Source organism: Oreochromis niloticus, linkage group LG22, assembly GCF_001858045.2.
Source record: "Oreochromis niloticus isolate F11D_XX linkage group LG22, O_niloticus_UMD_NMBU, whole genome shotgun sequence".
Taxonomy (NCBI): domain Eukaryota; kingdom Metazoa; phylum Chordata; class Actinopteri; order Cichliformes; family Cichlidae; genus Oreochromis; species Oreochromis niloticus.
The window spans coordinates 23,266,697-23,280,620 of record NC_031985.2 but is presented as its reverse complement, the minus strand read 5'-3'; the positions used below and the strand labels follow the sequence as shown (position 1 = coordinate 23,280,620).

Sequence of the window (13,924 nt, the reverse complement as noted above, 5' to 3'; positions counted from 1 at the left end):
AGCAGGCCAAACCTCTCACACACTCTCCAAGTAATTTCCCCGAAATGTTTAGATTCAGCCCAAACTTGGCCAGCTCTTTAATTAACTAATAGAAGTGCATTTTGAGATCAGATTCAAGATTGTTACACAGGCAAGAAAACTGGTGAGCGTGGCTGGTCGGAGCACTTAAATATCTACATTTGCAAACTTGTGCTTTTCTCCCCAGCGATAGCTACGGTACACTCCTGTACGCTGTTTTAAGAGAGTCGTGGAAAAATAAGACTTGAAACAAGTCCAAATAAAGACAAAAGTCCTCATTAGCAAAGTGGAATTGAGCACTATTTCTTCATCAGTCAAAGTTACATGCACGGTCAACTACTCTTTCAGCGCTAATCAATTATAGAAACTATTCTGATTTGACTGAATTACTATTTTTGGTCCAAGTGATTTTTGGTTATGGACTTTCAGTCAGGACAAAAAACAATCGACAAGAAGTCAGCGTGCCCTCTCAAAACCTAACAGTGTAACTTCCCCATAGTTTTCTGGGATGAATCAAACAAACTTGTAGAAATATCACTCATGAAATTATTTTGCTGCAGCCCGAGGCCAATCGCATTTTTTACTGACAAGTTTTCAGGGCTTGGCTGTCTTTTTTTTCTGTCTTTTTTAAGGTCACATTTTCTACTCATAATCCAAGTCATGGTTTAGCAGCAAATCTCAATAAATTCAGATTCAAGTCATTTTTAAATTGCTTTCTTGTGACTGAAAGCCTCTAGACATCTTCTACATTTTTCAGTATTGCTCTAGTAAATATTTAGTACTAATAATATCTGAGCCGTGTGTTCATATAAATCAGGGATTTGTGAAATAACAAAAAGTGCTAAGCAGATTATTCTGTATTAATGGAGTGACTCCATCAGTTATGATCGAAAACAACTTGGAAAAATTGGTTTTCGGTGAATAACCCATCTCGCGTTTTTCCTGCATAGATGACAGATTTCAAGTTTCAAGGTTTTTGTGGAGTAAAAGAAAATGATGCACATAAATAGCAAAAAAATAGTTAAAGCTTGGAGCTTGGAAGGCTTAATGAAAGACAGCACAGACAGCACAGTGCAATATGTGCACTCATCCACCCCTTTATTAAGGCAAATATCTAATCAGCCAATCACACGGCAGCAACTCAATGCATTTAGGCATGTAGACAAGACGATCTCCGGAGGTTCAAACTGAGCATCAGAATGGGGGAGAAAGGCGATTTAAGTGACTTTGAATGTGTCATGGTTGATCTATGGCTATCTCATAATGGATCTCTAAGGTTCACAGAGAATGATCTATGAAAGAGAAAATACCCAGCGAGTGGCAGTTCTATTCTTTCTTAATATTAGGAGTCAGAGGAGAATGGCCAGATTACCTCAAGCTGATGGGAACTAAAATAACCACTTGTTACAGCCAAGGTACGCAGAAGAGCGTCTCTGGATGCACAACACATTGACTTGAAGATGACAGGTTACGTCAGCAGAAGACCACACTGGGTGTCACTCCTGTCACCTTAGAACAAGAAACTCACCCTACAATTCACACAGGCTCACCAGAACTTAACAGGAGACTGGAAAAACATTGTTTGGTCTGATGAGTCTCGATTTCTGCTGAAATGTTCAGACGGTAGGGTCAGAATTTGGAATAAATAAGTGAAGGCATGGATCCATCCCACCTCGTACGACTGGTTCAGGCTGGAGTTGGTGTAATAGTGTGAATGTTATTTTTTTTTTGGAACACAGTCCGGGCATATTTATTGATTATTCAAAAGAGGTCTTTTTTAATACATCAAATCTAATGTAGTTTTAATAGGGTTGCTGACTTATTGGACTGCTTACCATGTGAAAAACAGCCTGGTCTTGTTTCACAGGCATAAACAGTTTACAGTCCAGCACACCTTGCTCTCAGGTGAAGGAAGAGTCTTCTGAAAGTCAGGGGAGACCGCGGCTTCCCAATCCTGGCCGGACTTCATCGTCTTCTCTTTCTGCTCTGCTGCTTTGACAGGCAAAGACCACCCCACCCTTTTTCTTTCCCTCCCCGCTCCGCTCTCCTCTCGTCCACCCCCACAAAAGCCAGATGATGTGCAGGCTCCACAGAGCAGGACTTTCAAACGATATCATTACCATTTCAAAGAACCTGCTGCTGTCTTACAGACCTACAAGCTGTGGTATGCTAGACGGCGCAGGACTTAGTTTGCCACAAACTGCGTCATCACTTTGTACCGTTTTATAGCTAAATGATGGCCAGCTCCTGCATGTTACACATTTCAGACAGTGGGAGGGCAGTGCAGTGTTTCAATTAGGGAAAAGAAATCGATGCTGTGCGCATCCGCAATTGTTGCAGCGGATCCTGTGAAGCATTGCTGTTTCTTGTCAGTGTTTCAAACAAAAGCCTGTTTTGTTTTTTTCTGCTGCTGTCAATTACATGGCAGATATGGAGCAGAGAGGGACTGATTCACACGCAGGCCTCTGAGGATACACACTAAACAACAGTCAAACAGTTAGGAGGACATGATTTTCATCTGATAATTTGCTACCCACAAAAAGAGGCGTCCACACTGTGCCTAAGGAGCTGCGTTAACCCACAAACAGTCTGCCTCATTTAAATACTGCTGAACATAAACACACAAGCACAGACCTAAGCACCCAGCAGTTCCTCCTGCAACATTAATGTCCTCATTTATCCTCTTATGCACAAATGTCAACCTTTGTCAGCCTTCATCCCTGCCTCTCCCTCTCTGCCACCTTTAGCTGCCCTCCACACCTTCACTGGCTCATCTCCACCTTTAAAAAAACAAAACAAAAATAAAACTCCTTTGTATTTGCTTCCCTGCTTTATACCCAATTCATTACTCCTCCCATACCAACCTATTTCTTCCTTCCCGTCTGTATTCCCCTCACTGTTTCACACTCATTTCCATCCCTCCCTCCTCCTCCTCTTCTGCATAGATATTGCACAGTTCTCCAACATGCCTGCCTCACTTCTCCCTTGTTTTTGTTTCATTGTCTTTTTTTCTCCCCCATTTCTCCCTCTCTCTCTACTTGGGGATCCTCTAGTGACATCATCACTCCTACAGTTACCATGGTTTCTGAGAAGAAAAAAAAGCCAAGAGAGATGTAATAACTGTTTGGATCAGACAGACATTCTTTGTGCCAGCACATCTCTATCTCTCTCTCTCTCTCACTCTCACTCACACACACACACACACACACACACACACACACACACACACACACACACACACACACACACACACAAAGACAAGGCTGGAGAGAATACAAGGAAATACTCTTTTATTACAGGATCAAGGTACAGTTAGCAGGTTTGTGTGAAACAGTTGTGTGTGTGTGAGGGAGGTCAGGTCAGTGTTAACGATGGCTCTGTGTGAACGAACAAGTCGTCGTCGTACAGGTCTTCATCCAGGTCGCCGTCCTCTTCTGTGAAGTAGGTCGGAAAAGGAGGGTTGAGCAGGGTGGACCTTCTGTTTGGTAGTACAGTGTCTCTTACCTGGAACACATAGAAACACAGGTACTTAATGTTCTTAGTGACTAAAAACTTATTTATGAAGCAAAAATATAAATATATATATAAGAAAAAAGCAAAAGTCAGGCTACTGAAGATAACAAAACACCTCACTGCACATGTAACGTTTTGTTTTGTGAGCGATCGAGCAGCTTCTTAGTGTGATGGACGAGCTGCACGACGGTATCTGATACGTGATTTAGAGTCTCTTATCTTCTCCTCCAGCCTCCTGAAACCGTTCAAAGACAGACTGGACAAATGCCTCGCGTGGGCTGTCTGCTCCTTGATCTTAAACTGAAACCAACATGGCAGCTTCTCCCGAAACTTTCAAAACTAGTCCCGTAAAATGAAAGCATTTGAGGAGAGTAATAAGCCATGTAGTTGTTGAATGGGTCTCCATTTTAGTTTTTTCTTACTAGTTTTTAAAGATGTTATGTTTTATCCTCTTGGTTTGTTTTTTTAACTTTATGCAAGTAAACACCACGCTACCATAATGCATGAGCTTTCACAGATGATCATCAAAACTGAGCTGGGGAGAGATGTAAAGTTAAAACATTAAATGAGTTATTTATATAAATGCACAGACCACCCCCAGTAAACAGGTAATACTAAAGCACACATGCATGAGGAGGTGCATCAGTAACTCATACACAAAAGCCATCATCTCAGCTCATGGCAGTGTCTTTCCATGCTATGCATGGGGGGAGGGTTGCCCCACAGGAATGCATTACTAGTTTTAAATCCATTGTTGTTCCTCAGAACATAACTTTTCTCCCCTGGCTCTTCAACCTTTTTTTATTTCACCTAGAGTGGAGCTAATACACCGCTGTACAAATTACCTCCTTTAGTCATTTATAATTGGTGGTCGGTCGTGTACTCTGCTAGAAAACAATTTGCTCCATGAGGAGCATTAAATAAATCACGCTTGAAATTATTTCTGACTGACTAGTTGTTCTATTTAGTATTTACCTACACCATTAGTCTTACTGAACCCAATGTCAAATTGTACTGAAACGCAGTGTGTGTGTACAGATGTACGAATTGCAATCAAAGACTTCGGCACCTGTGCCCATAAAAATCAAAAACTATGCCTTGAGCTCCCCTTTAAGATCACGTCATTGTGCACCTTCACATCATTTCTAGTCGCGTTCCAACCGCATCCATCCATCAAGAAACCCACTCTCCCTCCCTCACCTCTTCCATCTCATCTGGTTGTACAGCGAGTCATTCCCATGCCAGCTGAGAAATAAAATCTCTCCAGTGTGTCCTGCGTTTGCCACAAAACTTCCTGCCTGTAGTACAAGCTCGAAAAACCTCGTTTAGGAGGCATCCAGGACGTATTCTAGTAAGATCCCTGAATCACCTCCACTGGCTCATTTTGACGTGGCACAATATCGGCTCTTCAAAGCAACCGTTTGAAGGAAACTTGTTTTCATCGCTTGTATCCATGATCTCATTCTTTCTGTCATTAAATAGAGGTCATGGCCTTTGGTGAGGGTGGAAACTTTAGGCTCAGCTGTCTTCACCACCACAGACCAGCAAACATTTGCATCACAGCTGGTGCTGCACCAAAACATCTGTCAGTCTCCTACTCCACATTCACCTGTGCATGGTTTTTACACACTGGATCTCCCTTAAGTGTGTTACATAAAAGCTTAACTTTAAAACCGTTTTGGTAAAAAGGACAATCATGGGGATCCAGATCTACAAAGTACAGTAGGTGGTGAGCACTGATTGTGCAGATGTGGACAAAAACTTTTCAAGCAATGTGAATGGGCAGATGTCCTCCTCACACACCCCAGCTTGGAAGTCTGCATTGATAGTCTGGCCGCAGATGAACACATGCAGGTGGTCAGAACAGGATTTCCTTGGAGTGAACAGGAATGCTGAAATGCTCGCAGCACTTTGCAGTTGCCAAAATTTAAATAAGGATGAGGATTTTATTTTACCTGCAGCAACAAAACTTCTTGACAGCACCTTTCCATCCCTCCACCCCTACTCTCCTGACCCAACATAGAAACCAAAGTCCTAAGTGATTAATCAAACAGTCAGCACTGAAACCAATAATAAAAATTATCATTAATTGCAGCCATAGATTTAATTTAAGTTAATAAACAATGACTGGTCCTCATGTACACAGGGACATTAGGACCCCGCTGAATGATTAAAAAAAACAATGAACAAACATTAATAACCTGCATGTGTGTCCTTTGGGGCTCTATAATCAAAAATGAATCCAGGTGTGTGTTTGTGTTGCACACAGCTGAGCTGGGTGAAATGCAACACGCATTTGTATTCATTATCGCTTGTCTGCAAAACAAATAATAGCCTGCATCTATGTTTCAGCAATACACACACACACACACACAAGGCAAGCACAACATGCTGAGTATGGAGATGGATGCTTTGGGTAATCCTAACATCATTAAGGAGCATGCTCCCATTCCCCCACAAAAGCCACACACACTGCTGATCCAGCACTGCGCCGACGAAGACTGATCACACCGTCTTGCAGGTGTGACGGTGTTTTACAGGTGCAAGGTCACTTGTCTCTGGATGAACACTAAGCATGCTGGGGTTGACCTTCGACTTCACTCCCCCCTTTGACTGTGTATGATTATATTTACCTTTAGTAAGCAGTTCTTGTGCCCGGGGACAGAGCCGTTAACGTACAGCACATTGTACTTGGTATTGACCCTCCATATCTGGAAGCGGGATAGACAGAGAAGAGGCAGATGAAAGAATATTGAGCTGAAATTGCAGGCAAGGACAACCAAGTTTAAAACCAAGGCTCTTTGTGATTATGTGTGTGTGTGTGTACCTTCAGTCCATAAGCAGTGATGTAGGTGTTGCCCATTTGGCCGGGCATCTTCTTCCCTTTGAAAACTTTGGCTGGATCCTGGACACAGACGATGAATATCACACATGCTCATATTAATGGATTTTGGGGAACCAAATGTTCATGTTTGGCATGGATGAGCATCGTAACGTGTGTGTGTGTGTCTAACCCCTCCTGGTCCAGAAGCTCCCGGTCTGCGATGAGTTTTGGTTTGGCCGTGAGTGGCTGGTTGACCTTTAAATCCCCATCTCTTCATTACACCTTGAAAACCCTTACCGATTCTACAAACAAACACGCACCACAAAGTTTATTTACACACGCTCAGATTTCCACATTGCTTTTATGTTGACATGTTTCTCCAGAAGGTAACAATATTTTAAAAAGGAAAGAAAAAAGGACAGACATGGAATTTCTTGTAAAGTCAAAAACTGAACTCTCTTCAAAACGTGACGCTGGGAAAGGGTAAGAAGCAGGAACAGAAGCCAAGTAGAGGAGTGCCAATGAGGAGCTGGCAGAACATAACTTACGATTTGCCCGTGACGTCCACATACTGGCCAGGACGGAAATGTGCTGCATACAGAGGAGTGCCTGAACATGCAACAAACAAGCCTGCATTACCAATCATGCACAAAAACCTGACAAGTGATCTTTCTTTGCAAAATTCAATGTCATTTCATACCTGGCTTGATGATGGCACTGTCGGAGACTTTAAAGGCAGTGACTTTCTGCTTTGGAGGCACTCCTGCGTTCCTGAATATCTCCATTTGCTTTTCAGACCTCTGTCAGGCATAGTGACGGAGCGCAAGAGAAAAATAAGAAGGAAGGAAATAAGGTGTTAAAAGAAGTAAATGCAGTAAGAAGCAGCTGGACTTCAGCGTTTTCAAATTAACCACGGGCCTGTTATAACTGTATGGGAGCCAAACACACTCGCACACAAAACGCACTCTAGCAAGCGTACGCGCACACACTTGGCACTGAGAGTCTCTGACATTTGCTTTCACTCGGCTCGCTCTCATCTTAGCGCCTCCAGTCACTCTAAACTCTCTCTCTCCCCCCTTCTGTTGACTGAAAATCCGTCTGCCAAAGCCTCTCACTCCAACAAACTCTGCTTCTGAATAACGAGTGATGTGGCTGTGTGAAAAGGATTCAAAAACAACTTCACGTTGGACAAGTGAAATCCTGACACTGGCCCATTGAGCATGTACTGAGGCCCAAAAAAATAATTGACACCCTAATGTATTCACACTTGTTCGTTTGTTTTTCATTTAAAAGAAGGAACATTTCGAGCATTTTAAAGCCAAAATCCTCCTTAGTAGGACATTCTTTTTAAACCTGTTTTATAGGAGGTTAGATTGTAGTATATGTTTATACTGCATAAAGTTTATCAGCCAGTGATGCTGTCTTGCTTTTCTATTAATCGTATTATTGACTTTTGAGAGCAGTCATGGGGCCTTAAAGTTTATTACACTAGTTGGTACCAGACGTAATTGTCATTTAATTTAATTGTTAACAGTTTAATTGATGTTATGCAGCCATCTTCAACCACATGTAGCTGCAGCTCCGGCATCATTGTCGAAAACTCTCTATATCTGATATAGAGTGAAGAGTGCAGTTATTCAGGAGGAACTCAAGTATAGCTGCTGCTCCACATTGAAAGGAGGCAGTTGAGATGGCTGCCTCCTTCCGTTACAGGCATGTCCTATGGGGAGAAGGCCACACGGTAGACCCAGGACACACTGGAGTAACTAGTGGGCATTGGTGTTACCCTGGACAAGCTGGAAGATGTGGTTGGGGAGATGGAGGTCTGGGTTTCTCTGTTTAGGTTGCGGCCACAGGATAAGCGGAAGAAATTATAGACGGAAGATTTTAACTTTCATTCGTAAAACAATGTGCATCATTCGTAATGCGTCACACTTTTCAGCGTTTCTTACTTTTAAACTAGTCTGTTAGTCTAAATTTTTCCTCATTTAGTCGACTAAGAAATGAATCACCATGAAAATCCCTGCTGTGTGTCCTCTTTATGCCATCATGGCAACACATCCGGAAGTGTCAACACACAGTCTAAAGCAAAGTTTAAGCGCTCTCTCCCCAGCAGAACACTGCATAGTAATGAGGTGAGTGATGTCATTCATTTACACCCGTCTTGTTTTTTAATAATGCGTTAGGTCTGTACAGTATGGCTGAGCGATGTTTTCAACTCATGAGTCAGCTGCATGTGGCACACATCGTTCAGTCGTGGACACTCATCACTTTGACAGGATAAAGTGTTTGGCAGCAGAGGCTGGTGTTACAATTCAGTACAAACTCAACACTTTATCAACAGCTCAGTCCTCATGTGAACACTCACCACAGCTTGACAGAGTGAAAAAATATGCTTTGTGAAAAGTACAAAACAATTAACATGAATTGCTGTTTTTAAAGGCCAGTGGCCATCTTTGCAGGATTGTTCTTCGAAAGCACAACCAGCGTGAAGCGCTGTCAAATGCACAAATTCAACCACACATTTTCTACTTACGTGGAATGGGGACACATTTTTTCCTCCTACAACGAGAGCAGCAGAGTGTCCATCATATTCTTCTTTGGACAGGTACTTTATTACATGACAATCCTGCACCTGGAGAAAACAGATGCTGCATTATCAATCAGGTAGACGGCGCTGCCGCTGTACTTAATCTAATAAGAGCCAGGGCCACAGTTTTTGCCTCCTAGTCGTGATGAACGACGATAGAAATAGATGGTGGAAGAGTCTGGTGCAATACAATAATAACAATCAGCGAAGAGATAAATTCATCAAGATACATTACTGTAACAACAACTTTGCATCATTACACGCATTGTACAGTGTGTGCGACATCTGCACAACTGATGAAGGACATACACCACGTTAAAGTTTCATAACTTCTTTTAAAACCCACCATTTTAACCTGCCCTCCTGCTCTCGTTCCATTTGTTATGACGAGCCTTCAGCTTCAGTTCAGATAAAAACATGAACCCAAAAGCTAAAGTGGTGGGAGTAATTTCAATGTTCAACTTGTCATCTTCTTTTTTTTTTTTTTTTTTTTTTTTTGCATAGACCATTAACATTTCAGCTGAAGAGAAAATGACTAACTGTGACCAAAGTGAGTCAGCAGATGGGGATATGAGTTTCTTTATTGCCTTGAATCTCATATTAAAGAGACGTGATGGCAAAATTCAAATATCTGTCCAACTGTTAACATTGACATTTCACTGAAAGTGAAATGTAAGTCGTGATCAATAAAGAACAAAATGAGCACAAGCAGCCCAGTGGTCGCTTCAGTTTACTTTAATGACAGATAAATCGATGGGAATAAAACGTGGTCTGCATAAAGCAAACATCTAGTATCTGCTCCTCACACCTTGCTGTAAAAGAGGAGGAGCTTGTTTTAAATGTAACATCAAAGTCTGAAGGTGAGATTTCATGTCCTAACTTTGCTATTCTTTCCCTCCACTATACTGAATAATCCAATTCATCAAGTTCATACATACATAATAGACGTAAATGCCCGTTATCACTCCTGAACACCTGAAGACTATCTGCAGCTATTATGGATCAAAGCTAAGCCACAGCAGAAGCGTGCTACCTGTAACATGGTGACTACATGTCTTTCGCCTGTTTTCGTCCAGACAGGCACCATCCCCAACTTCATAGCAACTAACCCGACTCTTCGGCTCCCTGGTGAGAGAACAGAGGAAAACATGGTGAAGCTGCCAAGCGGATAGAAACGAGAACCATAATGGACACAGCTCTAACTAATGCTTGCACCCACCTTCTGTCCATTCATGTCGAGGCCACGGCTCATCTTTGAGTGGGTTGAGCTTTTCAGCCGTTTGCCGTCTGTATTCCTCTGCCATGCTCTTCCTCATGTACTCCTGGTTGTCCTCTGTTAGGTTTTCTTCAAACCATGTTGTGGTTTTCACTGTCCTGATACAACCAACCAGCAGGGCAGGACTGAAAGAGAAAACAAACCATGTAACGCCTACAGTTAGAACAACAATGGTCAGACACACTTGCTTCCAAACAACATTACCACAGCCAAATATTTTAAAATAGCAAGAAAATAATCATTTTAATACGTATGCTCATATTAAGCAGTAAGTGTATTAAGCTTTAAATGTCAAGATCTACAAGTAATCCCTGTAAGGAAAAACAACCCACAGGCTTCAGATTGCCCTAAACACGCATTTTTCCCTACACTTGGCTCTGTACAATTTCAGCAATAGCACATATCCCTAATAAAGTCATCTCAGGCAATCAGCACTAACTCTGAGCATAAGCGTCCAACCTTTGCCACTGAAAAATAATAAGTTTTGGTTTAATTTTTGTTTAATTTCATCATCTAAAAATTTCAACTTGATAACTCAAGATTTCAAGTTATTTCCTCAGAAGTTTGCATTAATAAGTTGAAATTCTTGGAAAACCCCAAACTCTGACTTATGAATGGTAAAAAAACAAAAAACAAACAACTTTTAGTGGCAGAAAAAAACATGTCCACCTGTCTTCTGCTCAGACGTTCTGTTTATGAGGTGCAGCCAACAAGAAGAAAGCTGGTTTAAGGTAAAAAAAAGAACTAAATGACTTTCTTCTGACAGTGGATGAACTGGGAGAGCACCAAAGCCCAGTACATACAAAACAATGATTCATGCAAAGCTTCTCTGATATGGTTCAAAACAAAAATCTGGCACTAGAAATCGGTCCACAATAGATCCACATTAATGCGCTGAAAATCCTTAAAGCATCACTGGATAATCTACACTGAAATTTGCCTCACTGCTTCAGATCTCAAACTACTCCTCAATTTTAGTTTACTTAGCTAAAAAAAAAAAAAAAAATACCACTCATCAGTCTGCTGCTGCAGTGAGTCAGGTCATTGCAGTGTCCTTGCTGATGCGTTAACAAACAGGTCCGGACATTTACATGGACAGTTTGAGCATATTAAGTGTCACATGGGACTGAGTGAAGCCTGGTGGCTCGTTGTTATTTCAAAGTATTCTTGCCTGCCTGCAGAGGGGCATCAATATTACTGATCTGCAGTGTTACAGGTTAACGCATAACTGTAATGATGAAATCTGTCTCTAACACAGTCATAAAAGACTTTTGTTCCCAAATTCAGCAATCACATAACAGCTATTAATCAAAAAAGTATACTGTTACAGAAGTGCTTCTTGAAACCTGCACTTTCATAGGAAAAAAGGACAAAAGCAAAATGAAGAGGCTTATAGCATCATAAAGAATAAAGGAAATGTTGACATTTCCTTAAACTTTGCTTTTTGGTATTATATATAATATTTCAAACAAAGGTTGGTATCAGACATCTTTGTTAACCACTGCTAAATAACCAGACTCTTGATATTTATCTATAAATAGGATTACTTTATTTCTCCAGCACATAAGAAGGAACGAATACCAAGATATCACAAAAAACAAAAACAAACAAACAGTACAATAGTTGTATTGCCTAGAAATTCCTATTTCAAACATTTGCAATGACCTAGAGCTTCCCTGCTCTGTAAAGTAGGCAGGTGTCTCTATTGGTATGTTTCTGTTTATTGGGGTTTAATTTCAGGTGATGGCAGTTGTGGCAGAGGTGGTAAGGAGGTCCTTCAGTATGGATGTCATACATATTCTACGTTGTGTGTGTGTGTGTGTGTGTGTGTTAGAAAAAATTGCTGTCTGAATGTTTATGTGATTGGGTGAATATTATTTGTAATATGAAGCGCATTGAGTGCTCAACATGAGTAAAAAGGCGCTACAGGAGCATCACAAAAGTAAAATATTGAGGATATTAATACTTTAACTTCATACAGAGAGTGAATTTAGTGTTTTTACAACCACAATGTTGATGAATATATTACTGTGCTGACTGGGACTGCGGAGTAATTTTATGCTCTCTATAACAACCGCACATTAATTATCAAGCATGTCATGTAGAGCATTAAAGATGAGAAAAGACTACTTTCTTTATAAACCATTAAGTGAAAGTCAAACAGTATGTTAGATCAAACGGGGGAATCTTAGAAATTACAGGAGATGATAAATCTCATTCCTTTACTAGGAACAGAGGCAGTTTATTACGTTAATATTTTAAAGAGACCAACCCGCGATATTAAGCTTAAACCTTACGAAATTGCAAAATTAAAAAGCAATGTCAAACTGCAGCTTATGTTAGCATGGCTAGCCCGTTAGCATCCTTACCGTTCTGCTGGTGCACGAGGAGGGATGACACGAGTCCCCCGCAGAAGAAGAAACCGGCAGCTCCACGCGGCCATTGCGCTCTCTAAACTATACACTTATACATATAAAATTAAAACTACAGAAGGAAGATAGGCCTTCACTGAGGACTCTCATACACGCCTCGGTTTTCTGTGTAAATGTCACCCTGCATACTTCCGGTGCCCAATCATAACGGCTCCGTAGAACCGGTGCTCAGGGCAAAGGTTCCGCTCATGGCAGCCGTCCTAACGGGATGACACAATAAACAGGGGCGTATCCAGATTATTTGTTTTTTGTTTTGTTTTTTTAATTGGGTGCCAAGTGGAAAAAACAAGTATTCAGGCTTTAAGTAAAATTAAAAGTTACGTTAAAGTAGCTAAAGTAAACATACTAGTTATGTAGAATTGCATTTTTCATAATCATATACAGTACCATTTATATACTGTATGTATTATTTATAATTGTATAAATAATTATACAATTGTATATAATTGTATAATTATTTATCCTACCTGTCCAGAGTGTAGCCCGCCTCTCGCAGTCTGACAGCTGAGATAGGCTTGAAGTTGATAGTCATGAAACCAAAAACAAACTAATGTGTGATATAGATGAGGACTATGAAGGAAATGAATGGATGGATAATTACTGATCCACTGATATGTGGATATCTCTTTAATATCCCACCTGTTGAAGAATAAATATGAATACAGGACAAAATAATAATAATAAATATACATTTTTTAAATGCTAAATTTCACTTTCACCTTACATAGTAGTTATGGGACTTTCAGTTATGCTAGCAGGTTTTGTCTAGTTTTCATATAAATGTTGATGCTCGGTGAAGTGCAAAAATATTAAACAATTATTATTATGATGATGATTAGTAGTAGCATTATTGCTACTTGTTATAATTCAGGTCAGCTAAAGTACTAGACTAGACATTTTTAAGTGGTTACTTTCAGAAGTCGATACCACAATTGTTGTTGATTATCCATGGCTGCAGACTCCCTGGTTAAGCTGAGCTGAACTGCTGCTGTTTGTCATTCCCCTGCTGTCTTTTCCAGATTTCCTGTCTTACTTCACTGGAAGTCTAACAGACAGGCAAAATGCCAAGGAAAAAAAAGTTTCTATGTGATTCCTATGCTGTGAAGCTGATATTTCTGGTCTCTTCTGATGGGGCTTATCTATGATAGGGAAACAGATATCAAAAGGTTCATGAGCTGAATACAGATCTGACTGCCAGAGCCCGAGGCACGCTTGGAGTGTCCTCTTAGGACAGCTCAACTTTGGCTCGCATTAATTAAACTGTATGGAGA

The 13,924-nt window shown here is 40.8% G+C and overlaps 1 protein-coding gene across 1 annotated transcript; it reads right to left on the bottom strand.

Annotated features, from left to right (window-relative positions):
- Positions 1-3,291: 3,291 nt before the first annotated feature.
- Positions 3,292-12,833, bottom strand: mrpl3 (mitochondrial ribosomal protein L3). The gene is made up of 10 exons (XM_003444029.5): positions 12,591-12,833; positions 10,165-10,346; positions 9,979-10,070; positions 8,892-8,990; positions 7,056-7,155; positions 6,904-6,964; positions 6,546-6,657; positions 6,359-6,436; positions 6,165-6,242; positions 3,292-3,522 (listed from the first exon to the last, which is right to left on the bottom strand). The coding sequence occupies exons 1-10, from the start codon at positions 12,662-12,664 to the stop codon at positions 3,373-3,375; spliced, it is 1,026 nt and encodes a 341-aa protein (XP_003444077.1). The 5' UTR covers positions 12,665-12,833; the 3' UTR covers positions 3,292-3,372.
- Between the last annotated feature and the right edge of the window lie 1,091 nt (positions 12,834-13,924).

Bases quoted from the DNA above. Each gene is read 5' to 3' on its own strand.
- mrpl3 (XM_003444029.5), bottom strand. From the start codon at position 12,664: ATGGCCGCGTGGAGCTGCCGGTTTCTTCTTCTGCGGGGGACTCGTGTC. The intron at 6,965-7,055 runs GTATGAAATGAC...TTGCATGTTCAG, and splicing joins CAGTGCCATCATCAAGCCAG to GCACTCCTCTGTATGCAGCA. The intron at 6,437-6,545 runs GTTAGACACACA...GTCTGTGTCCAG, and splicing joins GAGCTTCTGGACCAGGAGGG to GATCCAGCCAAAGTTTTCAA.